General features: G+C 40.5%; 1 protein-coding gene across 5 annotated transcripts in view; it reads right to left on the bottom strand.

Annotated features, from left to right (window-relative positions):
* LOC111967189 (collagen alpha-1(XVII) chain-like) overlaps positions 1 to 15,211 on the bottom strand; it is a 29,268-nt gene extending 14,057 nt beyond the window's left edge. For 2 of the 5 annotated variants that reach the window (XM_070448807.1, XM_070448862.1), the window contains 25 exon segments: positions 916 to 969; positions 1,063 to 1,098; positions 1,297 to 1,359; positions 1,470 to 1,574; positions 1,692 to 1,754; positions 1,851 to 1,877; positions 1,983 to 2,009; positions 2,147 to 2,197; positions 2,414 to 2,725; positions 2,967 to 3,089; positions 3,238 to 3,285; positions 3,372 to 3,458; positions 4,246 to 4,401; positions 4,875 to 4,925; positions 5,061 to 5,135; positions 6,601 to 6,672; positions 6,997 to 7,140; positions 7,361 to 7,504; positions 7,813 to 7,863; positions 8,040 to 8,093; positions 8,201 to 8,248; positions 9,154 to 9,924; positions 11,830 to 11,880; positions 12,175 to 12,236; positions 14,996 to 15,211. In XM_070448807.1, coding sequence (XP_070304908.1) covers positions 916 to 969; positions 1,063 to 1,098; positions 1,297 to 1,359; positions 1,470 to 1,574; positions 1,692 to 1,754; positions 1,851 to 1,877; positions 1,983 to 2,009; positions 2,147 to 2,197; positions 2,414 to 2,725; positions 2,967 to 3,089; positions 3,238 to 3,285; positions 3,372 to 3,458; positions 4,246 to 4,401; positions 4,875 to 4,925; positions 5,061 to 5,135; positions 6,601 to 6,672; positions 6,997 to 7,140; positions 7,361 to 7,504; positions 7,813 to 7,863; positions 8,040 to 8,093; positions 8,201 to 8,248; positions 9,154 to 9,924; positions 11,830 to 11,880; positions 12,175 to 12,226 — 2,665 coding nt within the window. In that variant the 5' untranslated portion in view covers positions 12,227 to 12,236; positions 14,996 to 15,211. 5 annotated transcript variants of the gene reach the window in all.
* Between the last annotated feature and the right edge of the window lie 9,236 nt (positions 15,212 to 24,447).

Genomic DNA, 24,447 nt, shown 5'->3' with positions numbered 1-24,447 from the left:
GTTCCATGTTTCCATTCTTAAATTTCATTTTTGCGTCTTTTACTTTCAGTTTTTCAAACAGCTGAAAGATACAGTACTTCACAGAGGTTTAGATGGCACAATGATTCTCTACACAATTGCTTGTTATGTCACAAACTGAAATTAGGCAAACTATTAGACATTTTGCAACCAGGGAATGGCAGAGCAACTTCTGCATATTACACCTTTAAAGCTAGAATCCTCCATTGAAACAACAACAAAGCCACCTCCCCGCCCCTCTTTCACGAGAAAAAAATGAGGGGATGGGGGCTGGAGAAATGTAACCACTCTCAAATTCATAGACAGCACTATGGCTGTGMAACAGTATTACTTCCGTCCCTCTCCTCGCCCCATCCTGGGCTTGAACCAGGAACCCTCTGCACACATTGGCAACAGTCACCCTCGAAGCATCGCTACCTATCACTCCACAAAAMCCACGGTCCTTGCAGYGCAAGGGAAACAACTACTTCAATGTCTCAGACTGAGTGGCGTCACCAATTGAAACGCTACCAGTGCGCACTGCGAACTAGCTAACCATTTCACACTGGTTACAGATGCAAGGACTGACCATCCATGGTACCAAATGTATAGTTTTCACCATGTTTTGAGGCTATACAGTCTTTGTTTACATTTACGTTCTTTACCAAAATGTTAGTAAAGCAAGCWTATTTTMGGGGTTCTGATGGGGWATGACAGTTAAACTYAGCTCATGAGGCATTAATAAGTTATATTCTTCAAGAATCAATGGGTATATATRATAAATGTTTAAGTGAAAAAATGGATGTATCAACTAAGGTTTCTAGCTATATTTGTAGCTTTCTACTTTGTGAATCTAAATCAAGCAAATAGGCCTGCATACAKCACAGTACATCATCTCAACATGTTGGTCTAGAATACCTTTCGGTCCCGGAGCGCCTGCTTCACCTCTGAAACCCTGTGGACCAGGAGTTCCTAAAGAAAAGTGACGAATACACAACTTTAGAGATCGCACGCTTGTGTCTTCTTCCAATACAATGGTACACAAAAAGGGCAAAGAGCACTCACCTGGGATACCTGTAGCACCCTGACCACCCACTGACCCTGGAAAACCAAAATGAATACACTTTCACAACGGCGGCCAACAGTTACAGTCGGTGGCCAACAGTTACATGTTGATGCATTTACATTTMAGTAATTTAGCAGATGCTCTTATCCWGAGCGACTTACAATTAGTGATGATTTAATGTATCTCATCAATCTAGACGTATTTCCTGCATTGATGATGACCTTTGGCCTTACCTTTAGGCCCAACAGGCCCAGCAGTGCCAGCAGGCCCAGGCCCTCCGGGTTCACCAGGAGAACCTATGGCATCACATAACATTACATAAGAGCTTGAACAGGAACKCATCATTTTTTCTCTGAAGATATACCGTGACTAACTGTGACGCCATCAAATACACTTATGAACATACCTTTGTCCCCTTTCTCTCCAAACCCTGGAGGACCAGGCTCTCCACGTGATCCCGTTTGTCCTTCTCGGCCCTTCTGGCCTGGGGAGCCCTCTGCACCAGCTTCACCTGTTCACAGATGAGAAGAGATGCATTGTGGGAGTGAGAGTCTATACAATACATTTCTCATTGGTTGCAAGATTGAGACCTTGTAATTTTAAGTCAAATTGTGTCCTTAAGCATTACCTGCATTTCCTTTAGGTCCCCTCGGGCCCTCCTGTCCACTGTGACCCATCTGACCTGGAGGACCTAAGGAAGAGAAGCCAAACATCAGTCTYCTATCYTTAAGCAGATGATTATTTACTGTAGCCACTCCAGAATAAAACTAGTAGWTTGTGTTTCTACCTGGTAGGCCAGGGAATCCATTATCACCTGAAACGAATGAATGAATTCCATTTGTACAGTATAACTCTAACGTGTACAGTATTTGCATGTGTGACGTCATTGAAATGAAATGTAGGTCTATGGCTCACTGACCTTTGACTCCTGGACCACCTTGGTCACCTGAAATAAAACAGKTGAAATGTTCATCAACAGACACAGCCAACACTTGCTCTGCCAATACAGTTTGTTTCCATCTATMGATGGATGGATCCATCTACGTATGTTTCCATGTCCATGCAGTGGATGCCCTACAYTACCTTTGGTCCCAGGCTCTCCTCTCGCTCCTTTCATTGAGTCTGCAAGTGTTGCTGTAACAAAWAAATAAACATTGTTGTCAATATATAGAATCCAATAAAAACCACACATGTATAAAATCTTTCAAAAATATTCTTACAATTCACAAGTTTGCATGATTTGGGATTTTTGACTGAATCGTTCCTTTGTTTTAATGGTTGAAAAGCTCAACATATACCCACAAAACACAAGGCTGGTGCACAGTGTAAGTTCTGGTGCTGGTTCTGTACCTCGTACAGTATCGGACTGCAGCTCAGTCCTGACTATCTGCTGTACTGCCCTTTGCAGAGCTACAGGGTCTTGGCCTGGTCCATTAGCTGATCCTGGACCTGCTCCTGCTGCCACTCCCAGATTGATACCATTATCAGAGCGGAGCAGTGTGGTAGAGGAGGGAGAGGAGGTCTTGTCTATGTATGCAGACTCCAGAGGGTCTATGATGTTGATGGCTGAGGAGGAGGAGAYGCGACTGGAATGGGCTGAGGAAGAGCTGGAGGCTTGTTCCAAGGCGTCCACACGAGCTTTAAGACGTTTGACTTCTTCGGCTGTAAGTGGTTGGAAGAGAAAGAGAGAGGAGAGGGGGGAAATTGAGAGGGAAACAGAGAGAAACAAGGACAAAGATCGAGTGAGAGAAGCGAGAAACAGAGAAATGCAGGAGAGAAAGAACAGAGAAAAAAAACAGAGAGATTTACTTAGACACGGATGTAACTCTAGCTCTCTATGACAGAGACAACCACATAAATCAAACCACCCCAGTGCCCTACAGCTCTGCTCCTCCTCTCTCACCCAGGGCGATGAGTCCCAGGAGGAGCCCCAGGAGGAGCAGAAGACCCAGCAGGAGGCCCAGCAGCCACTTCAACCAGGAACAGCAGGACCAGAAMCCTCCTCCAGACTCGTCCTTACGTATCTCTGATCGAAGAGAGAGGTAGAGGACACGGGGGTCAAGAACCAGCATCAGTAGAGTATCATGAAAAATGCATAAGAATAGGCATTCAGGGCTGAAGATTGTTACATTGGGATTCAGCCATTTCAATTTCAAAGTATAGTTAGACTTTACCTGCATAGGTTGCTTTGTCTTTCGTTGAGACTTTCATCAAGGATCCAGCTTTAAAAAAACAGCAGTGGAAGAACAGTGTGTTAGTAACACAAGTCAAGGTGTGGTGAAAATGTCTATTCACTTCCGTTATCTACCGTTAGTTTCTGTGGTTCTGGCTGTAGCTGGCTCCACAAAGCTGGACACCTTCTTCTTCTCCTTCTTCAGTGAGTCCTCAGAYTAGGCTGTTAAATGTCAAAAGATAAGTAAACTTCGCCATAACTCACAGACAACGACTAACACTAAGACAGTGGGACTGTAGTATGTTATTGGGCATGGAAACATTTAAGATCTGATAGGACTGGTACCATTTTCCCTCAGAAGGTTCTTCTAGTTGAGCAGACAATTGAATATTTAGTAAATCATATGTATTTAGTGAAAACCCTCCTCTATGTGTACATTTCTGGTATTCTCACGTATTGGATTGCAATATTCRGGCAACTTTCCCAAAATTCCCAAGTTTCTAGGAATGATGCTTAGAAGATTCCCAGGATAAGCAGGGAATCTGGAATCCTACTTGGCATCCGACAACAAGGCGCTACAGAGGATAGTGCATATGGCCCAGTACAACACTGGGGCTGAGCTCCCTGCCAACCAGGACCTCTATACCAATTGTCAAAGACTCCAGCCACCCAAGTCACAGACTGTTCTCTCTGCTACCGCATGGCAAGTGGTACTGATGCACCAAGTCTGGATCCAACAGGACCCTGAACAACTTCAACCCTCAAAACATTAAACTGCTAAATAGTTGGTTAAATAGTTAGCCAAATAGCTACCTGGAATATCTGCATTTACCCTTTTTGCACAAACGTTTTCTTTGTTGACTCATCACATACGCTGCTGCTACTGTTTATCATCTATCCTGTTAACTAGTCACTTTATTCTTATTTATATGTACATATTTACATCAATTACCTCCTATCTGCTGTTTARGAAGCATGTGACCAATTCAATTTTATTTGTTTTGCCTACCAATAGCAGTGCCAGCAGAGGAGAACTGTTTGCCGGTATCTTTGGCCATGATGAGTCTCTCCGTCTCCTTTTTGACGGGAGCTTTCTCTTTCTCCAGCAGCATGAATTTGTATTCTTTGGCGAAGACCTCGTCACTGGTAGGACTGCTGGGTGCCACTGAGAAATAGGCAGCAAAAACATTCAGTATAAACTGGTAAGTGTCATGAATACATGATAAGATAGAGTAGTAGAGGATATCATTTTACTGCAGTGGGCTAAATCAGGCTCACACAGTGTTTCTTGGTAGTCTTAAACAAATCTACTTTGAAACAAAAGTATATACCTCACACACATGGTTATGGGGTTAAAAAAAAGACAATACTTGTACTATGTCAGAAATAGAGTTGAAATGTATTACATCTTAAGTTTGCATCCCAATATTACACTTCATGTWCATCAAAGAAGAGGAAAAATATMAATAACGTTCCWCCCATGAAGCAACTAGAAGGCGATTTGGTCAATTGACTGCAGGAAAGCGCTATACTTGTCTTGGTGCTGCTGCTGCTTGTACATATGTACATCAAATCAAATGTTTTATGTCCATGGTTGCCTAATTGTTATCTATGCAAAACAAAGTATTTTGGACTCACCTGCGGTTGTGGACACCCCTGTGCTTGTGACATTCTTCTGCACACCATAGACTGCCAGAAATAGAAAGACAAGCAGGGTGAATGTAACATGATTTAAACACGTGTGAAATATAACTCCCACAATGAACATGGGCATTATTCTCTTGATCCAAGGGGATTTCTGAACACTCAACACTCCATTCATACCTGTTTGTGCGTTGACTCCATTAGCTGTTAGGATACCGCCAGTGGTGCTGGCCAGGTTATTCTGCATACCGTGAACTAGAGTAGGACAAAGGAGAGAAAATATTCAATACACTACTACTACTGAAAGTATCGGATTGGTGTCGACATGGGCTAGAGGGAGTTTCTATAGACCAGCAGGGATTGTCAAAAATGACAAAATACTATAAAGATCAAMGTATCAAGATTTAGAAATATATTTAATTAAAATACATGTATTTTGTATTTTAAAATATAGAAATATGTTTGCAAGTAAACGACCCAAACAGCAACAATATTCTCAGTCACGGTTACAGAAACGTTTCACTTGCTATGACTGTGATATGTTTTGTTTATCTACCTTAGTTGAATGCACTGACTCTAAGTCACTCTGGAAAAAAGTGTCTGCTAAATTACCAAAATGTAAATTATGTGAACATACTGGGTATTATTATTATTATTATTATTGTTCCGGGGTAGAGGGTTAGAATACTACTCAGCATGCTTTGCAATTGTACATTTTTACATATACATTTATATTTAATGAATTTAGCGGACTCTCTTATGACACCATAGTGCAATCAGACTTCTGATACCAGGGCAGCGTGAAAGGGGGCCACAAAATTGTGAACCGATATAAAAAATGGCAGTGATGGGAAAAGTACTCAATTGTCATGCTTGAGTAAAATTAAAGATACCTTCATGGAAAATGACTAAAATAAAAGTGAAAGTCACCCAGTAAAATACTACTTGAGTAAAAGTCTAAAAGTATTTGGTTTTAAATATACTTAAGTATCAAAAGTAAATGAAATTGCTAAAATGTACTTATGTATCAAAAGTATCAAAAGTAAAAGTATAAATAATTTCAAATTTCTTACATTAAGCAAACCAATTTCACAATTTCATTTTTTTCTTTTTATTTACGGATAGCCAGGGGGACACTCCAACACTCAGACATCATTTACAAACGAAGAATTTGTGTTTAGTGAGTGCGCCAGATCAGAGGCAGGGGATGACCAGGGATGATCTCTTGATAAGTGTGTGAATTTAACAATTTTCCTGTCAAAATGTAATGAGTACTTTTGGGTGTCAGGGAAATGTATGGAGTAAAAAGTTCTTTATCTTCTTTTTACCAAAAATATTAAAAGTAAAATAAAGTACAGATACCCCAAAAAACGACTTAAGAGTACTTTAAAGTATTTTTACTTGAGTACTTTACACCACTGAAAAACGGTATAGAAAAGTATTTTGTATTTTAAAAATACAAATTAGCGCTCTCGAAGTATCTTATCACAAAATACATTGGAGTGAAGTTCAGCCKAGTGTAATACAAACGACTAAATACTCAGAAATAATTTAAATACATATTTCAAATACATGTAATACAAATACTGCCCATCTCTGCATACCAGTCACTTACTTTCAAATCTGTGAAGGGAAGGGAACAAGTGAACACTTTGGGAGAAAGGAAAGATTATTGGGACGCACCGATAGAGAGATGATATATGTTGAGGGAGATGTTTACCAGTGCTAGAGGCAGAGAGTCCGGAGTTCATGGATGTAGAGCTGAGYGCCAGGTTGTTATGAAGCCCCGTGGCTGTAGAAACATTGATAAACACCCACATCGATTGAGTCACACCCACAGTAGCATATACAGTAATCATTGACTGAATGAGAAAATTAGGGGACATTTTKTTTTTTATACTTTCTTATGATTTTTATGTCGCACACAAATCTAGTTCATTTTAATTATGTCCTTTTAATCTCTTGGATTGAACCTGTTCAGTTATATAAATATRTTTGTTGATGGTGTGAAGGATTAAATTCAGATTACATTTCTGTTGGCACTATTATCACTACGTATCATGCCATTCTTGTTAGAATAATTGTGACTGTATATTTGGTGATGTCTATTGCTGACCTGTGAGTGTGGTGGGTGAGTGTTGGAGGGTGGAGGTGGGGGACCGGTTGATGGCGTTGCTGTGGTAACCATAGCCTCCAGCCGTGGGGCCTGACCACACGTAGGAAGGCATTACGGAGTCCAGGGTGGCACTGTCGTACTGGCCTGGGAGAGAGGGAAAGGGTTAACTGGTTTTATGTATGTTTATGTATGTTTATTTAACCTTTATTTAACCTTTATTTAACCAGGTGAGTCAGTTAATTAAGAACATATTCTGGCCATCTAATGCATCAGTGATTATTTATGTACTTTCTTACTTGTGTAATTATAACTCATGTACCTATTTACCTAGTTTGATCATGATTATATTGGTGAGGGTGTGTACCTGACTGGGAGCTGTTTGGCATGGTTCTGGTCTCTACACTGGCCTTCCTGGGGATAGGGAGGGTGCTGGTGGGGGAGCGAGGGGGGCTGATGCTGCTGGAGCGACTCCCCTTCAGCAGCCGCTTCACATCATCCAGCTCCGTCCCTACAKGCCACGGGAGAACAGACTKTAGTGTCATCTAATGTCACTTAGGAAATGTACAGMGTGCAGGCTTTTCAACCGRTTTTTAATTATAAAGACCYATTTTTATCAAACTGTATTTATCTTCCATATTCAMCTTATCTTCAAGCATCCACGTTCCATTTCCTTTCTACGTTTTCTGACTGAGTCATATTGTCTCCCTATTTGTTGAAGTCAAAACTAATATCATCTTGGTCCACGTGTATTTTCCAGGGCAGATCGGGTGAGTCATAGGTTAGTGATAAGAGCTCGCGTGGCATTAGGCAACTCACATCTTTTGGCAGTGGGAGAGGCACTCTGCAGTCTGCATCTGATCTCACTCTCTGGAACAGGACACACAGAATAGAATAGAATAGAAAAGTATAGAATAGATTAGAATAGAGTAGTGTAGTGTTCTATTTTAATCAAATGCAGCCACTTCAAATTGCCAAAAAAGAATAAGTGCATWCTGCAGTAGTGTATGGTCTGATTGATGGTGCTGTGCGCTAACAGCTAGTACCTCTGCTGTGGCTCCGCCCTCTGGTGGGTGACCTGGCAGCTGCACTRTCTGCAGCTGAAACAATCAATTATCAAAAATCAATTATGTCATTTTTAATACCCACTTTTATTAAACATCGGAATTAAAAACATTTTGAAGTCACATTTAAGATTGGTAGTTACCATATTCTCTCCTTGTGTATTCCGGAGATGAGTTTCCACTGGATCTTCCTGAATACACAGAAGAAAAACACCACTATTGATTACTTTTCCTTCTTCGTGTCATAACTGAAGTCATACTTCAACTTCCTAATGATATTCTTAATGACGTTATTATTGATATCTGCACCTGTACTAAAGAGCATCAGAGGACCTTACGTAGGGCCAGTAGTTTCCTGACCACATGACATGACCAAGAAATGGTTGCGCTCCCTCCCTCAGACGTTGCATGCGTCAACCAATGGTTACGTGCCATGTCATCGACGGTGTCATTGACCGACAGATTGTTGTAACATATGATGTGGTTAGCTAATACGTAAAATACCTATCCAGGCGTTGTAAGATCTGGCAGGCATCAACAACACCTGGGCAGAGGAAAGCGCCCGATATATGATCTTAGGTACCCAGAGGTTATGTGGTCAGGAAAAAAATCCTAGCCCTGGATATAAGGCTACGTTCATAACCAAGTGGGAAGGTGGTATTTACCACATATGACTGGGAAAAGTCCACTTGAACGCCCCTCCAACTGGTAATTACTAGTAGGAACCTCGACTATTATCCCTGAGCTTCGACTTCTCCCACATGCTGACCTCTGACATCTACTAAGGAAATGACCTTGATAACAGCATTTTCCGRGGTTAAATGCAACAACAGAACATTATTTTTTAAAAGCAATCTATTAATACGGTTTTTGAACACTATAATTAGTTTACAAGCACATATAGCTGTACGTTTAGATTATGGTTGACGCAGCTTGTTGGCCATTAGCCAATCTGTGTTTCTCAATGAGTTCAAAGAACTTGCATGCATCCAACTGGTATTTACGACTTCACAACAGGTAATTACCACCTTCCCACTTGGTTATGAACACAGCATATGAATAGGGTTAACCTTTGACCTTTGACCTTGTCACTGACCTTCGTAGCCCATGGAGCGGGCGATCATGGTGGTGGTCATGCTCTTTCTCTCCATGGGGGTGGGGGAGTAGCTGACAGAAGAGGARGCAGACCCCTGTGCCCCGCCCCTTTTCACACCCCCTGAACCCGCCCCCGCCAAGGAGCTGTAGTTGGACTTGGTAACCGTGGAAACGGTCACAGAGCCCAAGCCGCCGGTCGACATTTTGGCACTAGAAGAATCCCCTCCTCCGATTCCGGTACCAGAACTAGAGGCAAAACCAGAACTAGAACCAGAACTGGAACCAGTCACAAAACTGTTTCCTCCTCCTCCTGCTCCTTTGGAACTAGAGACAAAACCAGAACTAGAACCAGTGACAAAACCGCCTCCTCCTGCTCCTGCTCCTTTGGAACTAGAGACAAAACCAGAACTGGAACCACCAGAACTGGKACCAGTGACAAAACTGGAGCTAGACATAAGACCCCCTCCAGAAACGGAGAGGGAGCCGCTGGTCTTGCTCGCCCCGAACGATGCCCCCGAAGCCCCTGAAGACCGAAAAGCTGCGCCAGAGGCCCCTGAAGCACCGGAGGATAAAGAGGGGGACTCTATAGTGGTAATGGTGGTTGATTTGCTGACGGATCCCCCTCCGTACCCAGACTTAGCTCCACCCACAGACCCGGCTGCAGCAGAGGAGGATACTGACACTGAGCTACTGCCTCCTGTGATGGCTCTACTGGTAGACTCTCCTCCTCCAATAGAGAGCAGCCCACTCCTCGAAGAGAGACCACCTGAGGCTAGAAGAGGAAAGGAGAAAAATAATGATTAGGACTTATACAGAGCTTAGAGAAAGTGACTTTTTCTTATACAGTAGCCTGACATATAACAATGTATCATTATGCTTAATTATATGTAAAAYAATATGTATATTTTTCTGCATATCTAAGCATACCTCCTGACTGGTGTGTTTTTTTCTCTGGTAAAATATGGGTAAAAGATTGAAAGGAATGTGAGTCTTGTGTGAGTACATTTAGTTATTGTTTGCTTTTCTAAAGTCTACAAACTTTGCCAGCAGGCATGCCAGATAAGATAGTTAGACAAGCTAGCTACTCTACCTTGATTGATAACCTGAAATTGCTTCACGGTAGCTAGTTACAAGGTTGGGAGATTGGGAACCTGTCTGGGCTAGCTAKAGCCAACTTTATAAAATTGCTAAGTGGCTAGTAATATTACAGAGAATAAACAAACAATCAACAAAAAAGTATATATCTATATTTTTATATAGGACAAATCTCTGGGGGCACTTGCCCTTGGGCCCCCTATGGGCATGACACCGCTGAATGTAGTTTAGCTGTCTATATATCTATTGAATCCTATAAGTAATGGATTATATATCAGTGACCATAGGAGTTCTATAGGAGCTTCTAAGCTCTTTCGTTGGAAGAGTTTAGGCTGTGATTGACAGTACAAGAAAAACTGTCTTTTACAGGATTCTGACTGCATTCCAAATGAGCAGGTGTTAAAAACTGGCACACTGTGCCAAAAAAAGAAAAATACCACAGATGTTTTTTTGGATGTAGATWATTTTTTTAATCTAGAATTTTTCCACTGGCGCTCTGTCTGAGCATGTCTTGAATATGTTATGGCATAGCTACTGCTGCTGCTGCCACTGCTCTGAGAGATGACCTTCCTCTCCACAACTGAAACTCCACTAGAACTGCTGGAGGACACACTCTTCTGGTTGTAGATGACAGAGTTAGTGATTCCCTCTTGTGGAGAAATGAGGTACAGTCAGAGACCAATGCGGAGGACATGGGTCCTGTTCAGTGGTGGTTAAAGTGCCCAAATGTCATACTCGYGTGAAAAGTAAAGATACCYTAATAGAAAATMACTCAAGTAAAAGTGAAAGTCACCCAGTAAAATACTACTTGAGTAAAAGTCTAAAAGTATTTGGTTTTAAATATACTTAAGTATCAAAAGTGAAAGTATAAATTATTTCAAATTCCTTTTATTAAACAAGCCAGACAGAACRATTGTCTTGTTTTTAAAATGTACGGATAGCCAGGGACACACTCCAACACTCAGACATCATTTGCAAATGAAGTATGTGTGATTAGTGATTCTGCCAGATCAAAGGCAGTAGGGATGACCAGGGATGTTCTCTTGATAAGGGTGTGAATTTAACAATTTTCCTGTCCTGCTAAGTATTCCAAATGTAACAAATAGTTTTGGGTGTCAGGTAAAATGTAAGGAGTAAAAAGTACATTATTTTCTTTAGGAATGTAGTAAAGTAAAAGTAAAAGTTGTCAAAACTATAAATAGTAAAGTAAAGTACAAATACCACCAAAAACTACTTAAGTAGTACTTTCAAGTATTTTTACTTAAGTACTTTACACCACTGGTTTTGTTCGAATACTTTAGAAATTCATCCTCCTTTTTTTCTCAGATCTGTGATTACATCAAGGAAGGTAGGAAGGAAGGATGCTTTTCTGAAGTAATCGAACAAGGACCCAGACTGCTGAAAATTATCATGAATAATCTCCACTACCAATAATGATAGTATGAAAAAAAAGTTTTTAATGAATTATAGAAACTCAATGTTCGGATGGACAGAGGATAAATTCATATTTATGGGATATTATATTCACAGGTACATGTAGTGTGTATAAATTATGAAAACCTTCAGAGAGGACACAACTCACTTGGCGGCAGTGATGTCAACCGGGTTGTTGTGGTTACTGTTTCTTTGACGACTATAAAAAAAAAGATATATTGACAATTCATAAATAGGTTTCATGTATTCCTGGCCAATACACTTGTAATAATATATTTGAAGAGTACCAGGTTCAATATCATGGTACACTGCAATAATGTGTTGTGGCTGACAGGTGATATATATTTGGTCATTGAGAACAACTACAAAACTACAAACCTTCAGTCTGTATCAACATCAAAACAAGCTTCAAAACAAGCTTCTTCTAACAAAGCCAAAAAAGCAAAGCAAAATAAAACATGTATTTTCTCTAGAATATTCAGTGACTTCTTACCCTTTCCACCGGCACCAGCATTTACAATCTTGGTTGTCGTTAGATTGTCCATCCCATGTTAACTGTTTCAAAACAGAACATGTATTTCTTTTTACATCATTTATCACACTGGTGCATGCAGAAAAAAATCTAAGGAAGGCACTGTATGGAAATATCTAACTAACTAACAGGACTTCAAACTATATAGATTTGTCAGAATTTGTATTTTTTATGGCATTTTTACAAAGTATTTCTCCATATTTGGCATTATGTCCTACTAGTAATAACTCTCTCTCTCTCTTTTATTTCTCTCTCTCTCTGTTTCTCTCGCTCTCACGCTCACACTCTCTCTCTCTCTGCTATAAACATTCCAAAGTTCCCTGATTGAGAATGTGTTGTTGATTTAAGCGGAGACCCTAGCCCTGGGCAAGCCAAGGTGTGTACTGTATATTGTCTTCACCTGATAAATGAGAGCTCTTTTTATAGGGAGCAGTGATTTACTGGCGGTGCCTATAGATTTTCCTGTGAAACTGAAAGGGACTCAGACTGAAATCAGGTCCGGGTGTTGAAATCATTTATAAGTTCAGTTCACTATACCACTGATACAAGATTTCAGTCATGGCCAAAGGCTCCTGTCTAATAACATAACATGACATAACATGGCATAACATAGCATAGCATAACATAGCATAACATAGCATAACACAGCATAGCATAACATAGCATAACATAGCATAACATAGCATAACATAGCATAACATAGCATAGCATAACATAGCATAGCATAGCATAGCATAGCATAACATAGCATAGCATAACATAGCATAACACAGCATAGCATAACATAGCATAACATAGCATAACATGGCATAACATGACTTAACATATAATCTGACACAACAGCATCTCTTGGACAGGTTGTTTAAATAGCATTGACTGATGGATGTAGTGTGGACAGGTTCTYCAGCAAAACCATGGTCAGCGTAAGGATTTAGCCTACACTAGGAAGGYTGAAACTGTAAAAATGTACAAATACACCAGCCCCAAATGGATGCTAATGGTTATAAATATTGGGAAAATACTGTGTACATTATTCTAATGTAAGCTCATCTTCTTATTAAAGAACAGAAATGTAATCCTCWCTCTAACACATCAATGTTATTTATTGTGGACGCTAACATGAACAAGGCCAGACCTGTGTGGATTCCTTATTGGCTGCCTCAATTATTCTCATCATCCAAATAAGCCAGATTTTTAAAAATGGATTACTTGAATCATTTGAACACATACTTGGATACTGAATTCTATGTGATATTATGATGTATTATAAATACTGAATATCAAATAAAATAAAATAAAATGTATTTATGTAGCCCTTCTTACATCAGCTGATATATCAAAGTGCTGTACAGAAACCCAGCCTAAAACCCCAAACAGCAAGCAATGCAGGTGTAGAAGCACAGTGGCTAGGAAAAACTCCCTAGAAAGGCCAAAACCTAGGAAGAAACCTAGAGAGGAACCAGGCTATGAGGGGTGGCCAGTCCTCTTCTGGCTGTGCCGGGTGGAGATTATAACAGAACATGGCCAAGATGTTCAAATGTTCATAKATGACCAGCATGGTCAAATATTAATAATCACAGTAGTCGTCGAGGGTGCAACAAGTCAGCACCTCAGGAGTAAATGTCAGTTGGCTTTTCATAGCCGATCATTGAGAGTATCTCTACCYCTCCTGCTGTCTCTAGAGAGTTGAAAACAGCAMGTCTGTGACAGGTAGCACGTCCGGTGAACAGGTCAGAGTTCCATAGCCGCAGGAATAGGCTACTACTTGAATCACTGTCATTCAGAAATTCATATAAACTATTGAATATGAAATATGACCACTTGTAAAGTAATTCATGCTTTATAGCTACCCCCACATGGTACACAAAGGTGTCATGTTACATAGTAGATGACCTATGACCTCTAATTAGCATCACCAGGTCAGGAGGGCAGTCTATGTCTGRATCCAAAATGGCACCCTATTCCTATAGGCAATCCAGAGCCCTATGGACCCTGGTCAAAAGTAGTGCAACAAATATGTAGTGACTATTTACTCTAGGGTGCCAATTCAGACACTTAACACACAAATACCTGAGGCAAATAGGATTATATATACCAATAGATACAGATCAAATCATCACTATGTGGTGGTAATGACCGTCAAACATAGTTCAATTACTTGTTTTTTGCCCTCAAGAAAAGCAGAGAAAGACGTTGAGGTTGAGAGAAGGAAGTATCAGTTGCCATAGGCTGTGTGTACGTGTATCTCACACCTGTGTATCACCCCTTCAGGTACAGTCTATTTGCAACACTCTCCCTTCCACAGTCACATAGTGGTGAGAGGAGACCTCTTACAGCTGCAGATGTATCCATTTACCTCTTTGATGTATATGAAAAAAACACTGGCATACTAAGCACTGAATCCATCACAGTCTTGATATGGTGCGATATAATACTATACTACCTAATTGGCACATTGGATTTGGGATTGCAATTAAATTAGGAACTTATAATTAAGGGTAGGCATAATTACCGGAAGGCATAATTTGGCGACAATTAGGCATAATATCTCAAAGGGCTTAACTATGCAGACTGCAACACAATTATTCCAATCGGCTCTTGAATTTGGAGGGATGAACATGTGAATGTGATCCAAAACAATAAATCAGCATTTCTCCCCAAAATGTGTAAGGAATGTGTTATTAGGTCTACACAGGTGAGACAGAAACAGGGGATAGATTAGTACTGCCTCTATTTGGATTGTAAAAAAAAWAAAGAAAATAYAGAAAATAATTATGCCTACCTCAGCCCTTTTCCCAAAGCTGATCTTCCTCTCCTCTCCTCTATTTTCACAGAAAATGATTTGATGGCACCAGCGATCCTATGTTCTTCTGCAATATCTCCAGGTGCGTTATGGATATGGTCAGCGGTGTTCATGAGCTGTATGTGCCTGGCCCGTTTATGTATGAGTCTTTTCTGACTCATTGCTTCTACCGTACCAACATGTTGGAACAAAACAGCTGTAACGGTACTGTAACTTCAGACTCTGCGTTTGGATAGGGGAGGGGATGCCCAGGGAAAAGAAAAGTCGATGGGTGGATGAAATACTGTAAATGATTTGATAAAATATGGATGGATTTGCGTAATGATTTATACTTTTCTAAATAAGATACATAGGCTATTCTAGTCCATTTGGGATATTTACATTTTCTATAGCAAGGAAGTAGCACATTACATTGCTGCATTTTGCAATGCATGGCCTATTATGCAGTTGAATTTAACTTGATGTTGAAAAAGGTGAAAAATACAATTAAAACATACCTAGATAATTCTGAARGTTAACATGGAGAGAGGAAAGTAACTTCATTCTTTTAAATCTGGAAATTAAAAAAATAGTGACATAGTCTACTCATAAGTCCATGTGCAAAGCCTAGGKTYCTGTGATGGGGTGTTTWATTTTGAGTTGCGTGGGAATCATAAAGTAGCATCAAATTCCACACTGTGTATCCAAATGGCCATTTGTTTTTTTAATTTGTTTGGGCAGTGAATGGTACATAACTTCCTTGCTCATCATAAGGCTATCTATCATGTAATCACACAAATGAACTAAATAGAAAGCTTCTGAATATAAGACACGGGTGAGGGTGTATATTTGCACGGATGAGTTTGTTGGCATGCTTGAATCTAGGAGAGTCAGTGAGGCCTGTTGTTTATGTGTATTACATCCACATGGTGTTAGACTCCAACCTGAACCAGGAATGCACTATGTCCTCTATTTATATCCATTGTAGCTGAGAAAAACAAGAAATATTTGCACTGTTTTCCCTCCCCAAGCATCCGGATCTTACAGGGATTAGACAAAAATGTATATTTAAAGGTTGGAGTGATTTGAGATTCTACAGTAAAAGGATTTTAATACAACCATGTACACACCCACATGTTTTTTCTTCTAAAGTTTAGGCTGTTGTTATTGGCTGTGCATGGATTACTGACAAAAATGCATTTGTTTTTCCCTAACTGTAAGAAAAATGTCTGAGAGCAAGACATTTATGTCAATACAGCCATGACTCCGACCCTGTTTCTGCAACCCACTTATCTCTCAAGTTGTTCGATTCTCAGAAGACTCATTTGTTCGATTCTCAGAAGACTKAGAAGTCTTCTSAGAAGACAAGAATTGTGTAAGAWTTTGTACTTTTGATGGAGTTGAAARCGCTCGACAAGACAGTGTCGTTGCCTGAACAAGTCTGAGTGAGACATCCTGAGTGAAATAGGTTGTCAAATTCTTTAGTGACAGATAAGCGTCCATTTTTATCATTCAACACTCATGGAGTTCTCTGGACTATAAAAATACATCAGTAGCCTCAAATGATTTATTTCCTTTTTTTCTACATTCTTTGCAATCCTACCAAGGCCTATATGTTATTCCTCTTTATTGACTCTAACAACAAAAACTGGTTGGTTGGTTAGTGTAACGATGTCCGCRGAGAGTCGGGAAGCAAGTTCAGGGAGGGAATACATTTCGTAAATAAACAAACATGCACAAAACAAGAAACACGAACAGCGCACCGACATGAAACAGACACAGAAACAATAACACCTGGGGAAGGAACCAAAGGGAGTGACATAAATAGGGCAGGTAATCAAAGAGGTGATGGAGTCCAGGTGAGTGTCAATAAGCCCTGGTGCGCGTGACGATGGTGACAGGTGTGCGTAATCATCAGCAGTCTGGTGACCTGGAGGCCAGAGAGGGAGTATACGTGACAGTTGGATGGCTGGCAGAGTTGTTTTTACCTGTTAGCCTGGTTGGGCTAAACTGAGCTGTCACTTCAGCACCCGTAATATGAAGATTTACTATGTCTTAACTTATAGCCCAGGCCTAGCGGGAAATTAGTGACGGTATTAAAAATCCCAAACTCTTAACCTAAAGGCAAAGAAAAATCACACAGGCATGTTCGAGTCTAGGCAGGCATGGACTGTGGATTTCAACCCACTCCTTGCTGCTGTTACATTATAGAGAGAGGATAAAGAGTGTCTATGTCTGTATCCCAAACTATTCCCTACAGTTCACTACTTTTGACCAGGGTTGTGGTCAGGCGTAGTGCACTATATCGGGAATAGGGTGCCATTTGGGATGTARATTCTATATGCATAGAAGGATAAAAAATAGTATAGATATGTAGTTGAATACTAGTTTTAAACATGGGAGTGGGTGTAACGGTTAGGTTACCCAACAGAAAAAGACATATAGTACTTGAATTCTGAGACATGCCACAARGTTTTCAACCATCTCCCATCATCTCTCTGGAAGTCGTAATTGGTTGTTAAGAAAACTACTGAGGTGCTAAGCAGGTGACAGTTATATGCCCTCTACAAATCTGGAGGCTGCTAAGGTTGCGTGAAGTATGGTGCCAAGGTGCCAACATCACTCAGCGGTATTACTTTGGCTGGCAAAGGTGATCTTCAAACARTGTATTTCTAGCCAGGAAAAAGACATTGCTTTGGGTAATCTTATGAATTCKATGGCAATGGTCAAATAATGCCTAATGGTGTTGATTTAGTGCATATGCCAGTGTCTAAAGATATTCCTTCACAAACAAACAGTGGGTTGTAGCCTATGAAWCACATATGACTCTGTCTCTTGGCATAGACAAGACAGAAACGATGTTCCCATGGCTGCTTCTGAAGACATGTGGTTGTAAACAATGTTTGGGAAAAGCCTGAGAGATAATGCATATTGTACCTACATGGTGCGTGTATCTTAATAAATGCATGCAGCTTCGTGCCAGGTCCTCATCGTACTTGTCATCCTTGTTTTGTTTTTTTAACAAACAGTAGAATATAATAGTTAGTCCTCCGAGAAGGAAATTATTTACACAAAACTTTTTTCATGTACTTTGTAGTTCAATCCAAGCTATTCGGTACGCAACTGATTGTGTGTGCATGAAGGTAACGTAAGGGGTTAGATATTCTGATGACTTCTTTGATGAATCACGGATTTTAATAGCGTCGAATAATATATGCCTTAGGATAGCCTTAGTAGGACTGCTATGAATCACCTCCCACAATGCACTATGGTTAGTCATTTGGCCTCTGGGTGATGTTGAAACTAGGCCCCACTGAACACCTGTCCTGTACAGTGCCCTAAGTCCTATAGCATTAATTTGGCTATATCTTTATTTATTTATTTATTTATTTATATGAAGCGTCTTTTACCATTTACAAGATAAATATGTGTTTTCAGATTAGGCCTATAGGCATCTTCTAAACATTTCTAAGTAATGCAGCATTGTGAAGTTCCTTCTCTGTTATGTGGTTGTATGGGTCAAGCCTTATAGAAGTGGACTACAGACTGAAGCAACGATTAGTCTCAGCCCGTTTTTGTTCTGCAGTGCCTCAAGATAAGACTGACTGGTTGAGTCACACCTTGTAACAAATTGGGTACAAGATCCTGAAAACTCCAATGCACCAGAGACAGGGATTTACAGTTGTGCCAGTGAGCAGTAGCAGGCAGCTTACCTGTGACATCRCCTAGTATCTTACCGTGTAGTCATTGTGACATTAGCCTAAATGTTACAATCTCCACAGACACACAATCATCCAAGGGTGAACCTTATAGCATGTCCCTGAGGAGCAGATAGGCCTATCTCTACTAACCRAACTACACTGAGTGTACAAAACATTAGGAACACCTTCCTAACATTGAGTGGCACCCCCTTTTCCCCCAGAACAGCCTACATTTGTTAGAGCATGAACTCTACAAGGTGTCYAAAGTGTTCCACATGAATGCTGGCCCATGTTGACTCCAGTSCCTCCCACAGTTGTGTCAAGTTGGCTTGAAGTCCTTTGGGTGGTGGACCATTCTTCATACACACAGGAAACTGATGAGAGTGAAAAACCCAGCAGCGTTGCAGTTCTTGGCACAAACAGGTGAGCCTGGCACCTACTACCATACCCKGTTCAAAGGCTCTTAAATATTTTGTCTTGCCCATTCACCCTCTGAATGGCACACAAAAACAATCCATATCTTAATTGTCTCAAGACCTTAAAATCCTTCTTTAAGRTGTCTCCTCCCCTTCATCTACATTGATTGAAGGGGATTTAACAAGTGACATCAATAAGGAATCATAGCTTTCACCTCGATTCAACTGGTCAGTCTATGTCATGGAAAGAGCAGGTGTTCCTAATGTTTTGTACACTCAGTGTATACAGTACCAGTCAAAAGTTTGGACACAGCTGCTCATTCAAGGGTTTTTCTTTATTTTTACTATTTTCTACATTGTAGACATCATAACTATGAAATAATACATATGGAATCATGTAGTAACCAAAAAAGTGTTAAACAAATCAAAATATATTTTATATTTGACATTCATCAAAGTAGCCACCCTTTGCTTTGATGACAGCTTTGCACACTTTTGGCATTCTCTCAACCAGCTTCATGAAGGAGTCACCTGGAATGCATTTCAATTAACAGGTGTGCCTTGTTAAAAGTTCATTTTTGGAATGTCTTTCCTTCTTAATGCATGAAAGGAAGACCCAGAGTTACCTCTGCTGCAGAGTAAAAGTTAATTAGAGTTACCAGCCTCAGAAATTGCAGCCCAAGTAAATTCTTCACATAGTTCAAGTAACAAACACATCGAATTGCCAAAGAAATCARTACTAAAAGACACCAATAATAAGAAGAGACTTGCTTGGGCCAAGAAACATGAGCAATGGATATTAAACCAGTGGAAATCTGTCTTTTGGTCTGATGAGTCCAAATTTGATACTCCATCCCATCTAGTTTGCGCTTAGTGGGACTATCATTTGTTTTTCAACAGGACAATGACCCAAAACACACCTCCAGGCTGTGTAAGGGCTATTTGACCAAGAAGGAGAGTGATGGAGTGCTGCATCAGATGACCTGGCCTCTACAATCACCSGACCTCAACCCAATTGAGATGGTTTGGGATGAGTTGGACCGCAGAGTGCAGRCAGCAAGTGGAAAAAGGAAAAGCAGCCAACAGGTGCTAAGCATATGTGGGAACTCCTTCAAGACTTTTGGAAAAGCATTCCAGGTGAAGCTGGTTGAGAYAATGCCAAGAATGTGCAAAGCTGTCATTAAGGCAAAGTGTGGCAACTTTAAAAAATCTCAAATCTAAAGTATATTTTGATTTATTTAACACTTTTTTTTGGTTTATACATGATTCAATATGTGTTATTTCATAGTTTTCATGTCTTCACTATTATTCTACAACGTAGAAAATAGTATAAATAAAGAAGAACCCTTGAATGAGTAAGTGTGTCCAAATTTTGACTGGTACTGTAAGTCTATGCTACTAACCCACAGTTTGGGACATATTTCTGTGAAAACGAAGAGACTAAATCAAATGGGGAAATTACAAGGAATATGCCAGGGGGTTTCGACTTGTGATGCTGAGGCTTGCATGGCWTGGTATTTCATTCATGTGAAGGAATTCTGAAGGGTGTAAATCTCATGAGGTCGACAGAGGTATGACTCACTCATGACCTGACCCTGTTTATTACAATTTTTACATTTGAGTCATTTAGCAGCGTGGGATCCATTCCGGGATGTGTTAGGGAATGAGTTTTGGTGGAGCTTTCTCTCTCTCTATCTTTCTTCCAGTAAAAATAATAAAACATTGAGTACAATACATTTTTCAATCAGCAATCACATAGCTGCTTTTATACAACTTTATACTTMATACAATAGTGACGCAAAATTGCATGAATATAATAACATATGAATCAGTTGCATTAACAATAGAACGTATTAATAATTCATAATAATATAATCAAATCAAATCAAGTTTATTTTATATAGCCCTTCGTACATCAGCTAATATCTCGAAGTGCTGTACAGAAACCCAGCCTAAAACCCCAAACAGCAAGCAATGCAGGTGTAGAAGCACYGTGGCTAGGAAAAAKTCTKTATAACTCTATAACTCTATATAATCTATAATTAAGTAAATGTATCATTTTAACTTCTCACTAGGCCTATTTATGAAGTGATGAACACTATGTAGAACCCTTATTGTCTTCCAAATAATCATCAAAGAACCCTTTCTTCCAAAAACGGTTCTTAGTTCTTAGCATTGCAGTTGCAAAGGATTCTGAAAAAATATCKTACAAATTCAGACAGRGGAGAAAACATATGTTTTGCCCTGATTGTGGCACAGGCTTCAATCCATTTGGACATCAAAAGATACACATGAGGTCCCGTACAGGGGGACAATCATTGCAGTCTGTGAAATACTGTATGTTTGAAGTACACATGAGGACTCACAGGATAGAGACCATTTAGATGCAATGATTACAGAAGGCTATATACAAAAGTGTGTGGACACAAATTWGTGGCTATTTCAGCCACACRCGTTGCTGACAGGTGTATAAAATCGAGCACACAGTCATGCAATCTCTGTAGACAAACATTGGCAGAGAATGGCCTTACTGAAGAGCTCAGTGACTTTCAACGTGGCACCGTCATAGGATGCCACCGCTCCAACAAGTCAGTTCATCAAATTTCCGCCCTGCTAGAGCTGCCCCGGTCAACTGTAAGTGCTGTTATTGTGAAGTGGAAACGTCTAGGAGCAACAATGGCTCAGCCACAAAGTGTGGTAGGCCACACAAAAAAGTTCTGGGACACTGTAAAGTCCATGGAGAATAAGAACACCTCCCAACTGCCCACTGCGCTGAGGACAGGAAACACTGTCACCACCGATAAATCCACTATAATTGAGAATTTCAATAAGCATTTTTCTACGGTTGCCCATGCTTTCCACCTGGCTACCCCTACCCCGGGCAACAGCACTGCARCCCCKACAGCAACTCGCCCAAMCCTTCCCCATTTCTCCTTCTCCCAAATCCAGTCAGCTGATGTTCTGAAAGAGCTGCAAAATCTGGACCCCTACAAATCAGCCGGGCTAGACAATCTGGACCCTTTCTTTCTAAAATGATCTGCCGAAATTGTTGCAACCCTTATTACTAGCCTGTATTAATGGAAAATAAAACTTATTCGATGTGTATTCAACTCCATTGTTAGTCATCCTATAACTAATTAGCAGAGACTCCTGTTGCCCAGAAATCCACTAACTGCTAGTAGTGTAAAAAGTACACTATTGCATACTTGAGTAAAAGAAAGATACCTTCATAGAAATTAACTCAAATAAAAGTGAAAGACACTCAGTAAAATACTAAAGTAAAAGTTGAAAGTATTTGGTTTTAAATATACGTAAGTATCAAAAGTAAATCTATGTGGACACCTGGTCATCGAACATCTCATTCCAACATCATGGGCATTAATATGGAGTTTGTCCCCCCTTTGCTGCTATAACAGCCTCCTCTCTTCTGGGAAAGCTTTCCAAGAGAATTTGGAACATTGCTGTGGAGATTTGCTTCCATTCAGTCGCAAGAGCATTAATGAGGTCAGGCTATGTTGGGCTATAGGAACTGGCTCGCAGTCGGCGTTCCAATTCATCCCAAAGGTGTTCGAAGGGTTGAGGTCACTCTTGTCAGGCCAGTCAAGTTTTCACACTCTACAAACCATTTCTGTTGGGCTTCGCTTTGTGCATGGGGGCATTGTCATGCTGAAACAAGAAAGGGTCTTCCCCAAACTGTTGCCGCAAAGTTGGAAGCACAGAATCGTATAAAATGTAATAGAATGCTGTAGCATTAAATTTCCCTTCACTGGGGGCCCAAACCATGAAAACAGCCCCAGACCATTATTCCTCCTTCACCGAACTTTACAGTTGGCAGTATACATTGGGGCAGGTAGCGTTCTCCTGGCATCCGCCAAACAATATTTGTCCGTTGGACTGCCAGGTGGTGAAGCGTGATTCAGAGAACGTGTTTCTACTGCTCCGGACTCCAATGGCGGTGAGCTTTACACCACTCCAGCCGACACTTGGCATTGGCATAGTGATCTTAGGCTTGTGTGCGGCTGTTCGGCCATGGCAACCCATTTCATGAAGCTCCCGACAAACAGTTCTTGTGCTGACATTCGGACTCCCAAGTGGCGCAGCGGTCTAAGATGCTGCATGTCAGTGCTAGAGGCATCACTACAGACACCCTGGTTCGAATCCAGGCTGTATACAACTGGCTGTGATTGGGAGTCCATAGGGCAGCCACAGTTGTCTGGGTTTGGCCGTGGTAGGCTGTCATTGTAAATAAGAATTTGTTCTTAACTGACATGTCTAGTTAAATTTAAAAAATCCAAAGGGAGTTTGGAACTTGTTAGTGAGTGTTGCAACTGAGGACAGACAATTTTTACAAGCTAGGTGCTTCAGCACTCGGCGGTCCTGTGTTGTGAATTTGTGTTTTTTTATTTAATTCAATAGATTTAGACTATTAAATCAGTGCAAGTGAGAAGCAAGTTCTACATTAATTCAATATCAGATATAATATGACATAAATAATAAGAGTAAAATCGTAGATATACTAATAAACAAAAAAAGAGTCTAATAGCAACATGTAGCAAATAAGAGTGAGATAAGGGAGGTAAAGGCAAAAAAAAGGCATGGTGGCGAAGTAAATACAATATAGCAAGTAAAACACTGGAATGGTATATTTGCAGTGGAAGTAGAAAATATAAATAATGGGTGGCAAAGGAGGAAAAGGAGCAAATAAAAAGGAGCTAAATAAATAAATACAGTAGGGGAGTTTTTGGGCTAAATTATAGATGGGCTATGTACAGGTGAAGTAATATGTAAGCTGCTCTGACAGCTGGTGCTTAAAGCTAGTGGGGGAGATAAAGTGTTTCCAGTTTCAGAGATTTTTGTAGTTCGTTCCAGTCATTGGCAGCAGAGAACTGGAAGGAGAGCAGCCAAAGGAAGAATGGTTTTGTGGGTGTCCAGAGAGATATATCTGCTGGAGCGCGTGCTACAGGCGGTGCTGCTATGGTGACCAGTGAGCTGAGATAAGGGGGACTTTACCTAGCAGGGTCTTGTAGATGACCTGGAGCCAGTGGGTTTGGCAACGAATATGAAGCGAGGGCCAGCCAACGAGAGGCGTACAGGTCGCAGTGTGGGTAGTATATGGGGCTTTAGTGACAAAACGGATGGCACTGTGATAGACTGCATCCAATTTATTGAGTAGGGTATTGGAGGCTATCTTGTAAATGACATCGACGAAGTCAGGGATCTGTAGGATGGTCAGTTTTACAAGGGTATTGTTGGTAGCATGAGTGAAGGATGCTTTGTTGCGAAATAGGAAGCCAATTCTAGATTTAACTTTGGATTGGAGATGTTTGATGGTAAT

Source organism: Salvelinus sp. IW2-2015, linkage group LG1 (assembly GCF_002910315.2).
Source record: "Salvelinus sp. IW2-2015 linkage group LG1, ASM291031v2, whole genome shotgun sequence".
Taxonomy (NCBI): domain Eukaryota; kingdom Metazoa; phylum Chordata; class Actinopteri; order Salmoniformes; family Salmonidae; genus Salvelinus; species Salvelinus sp. IW2-2015.
The sequence above is the reverse complement of the archived record's forward strand: the minus strand, read 5'-3'. Positions and strand labels throughout refer to the sequence as shown.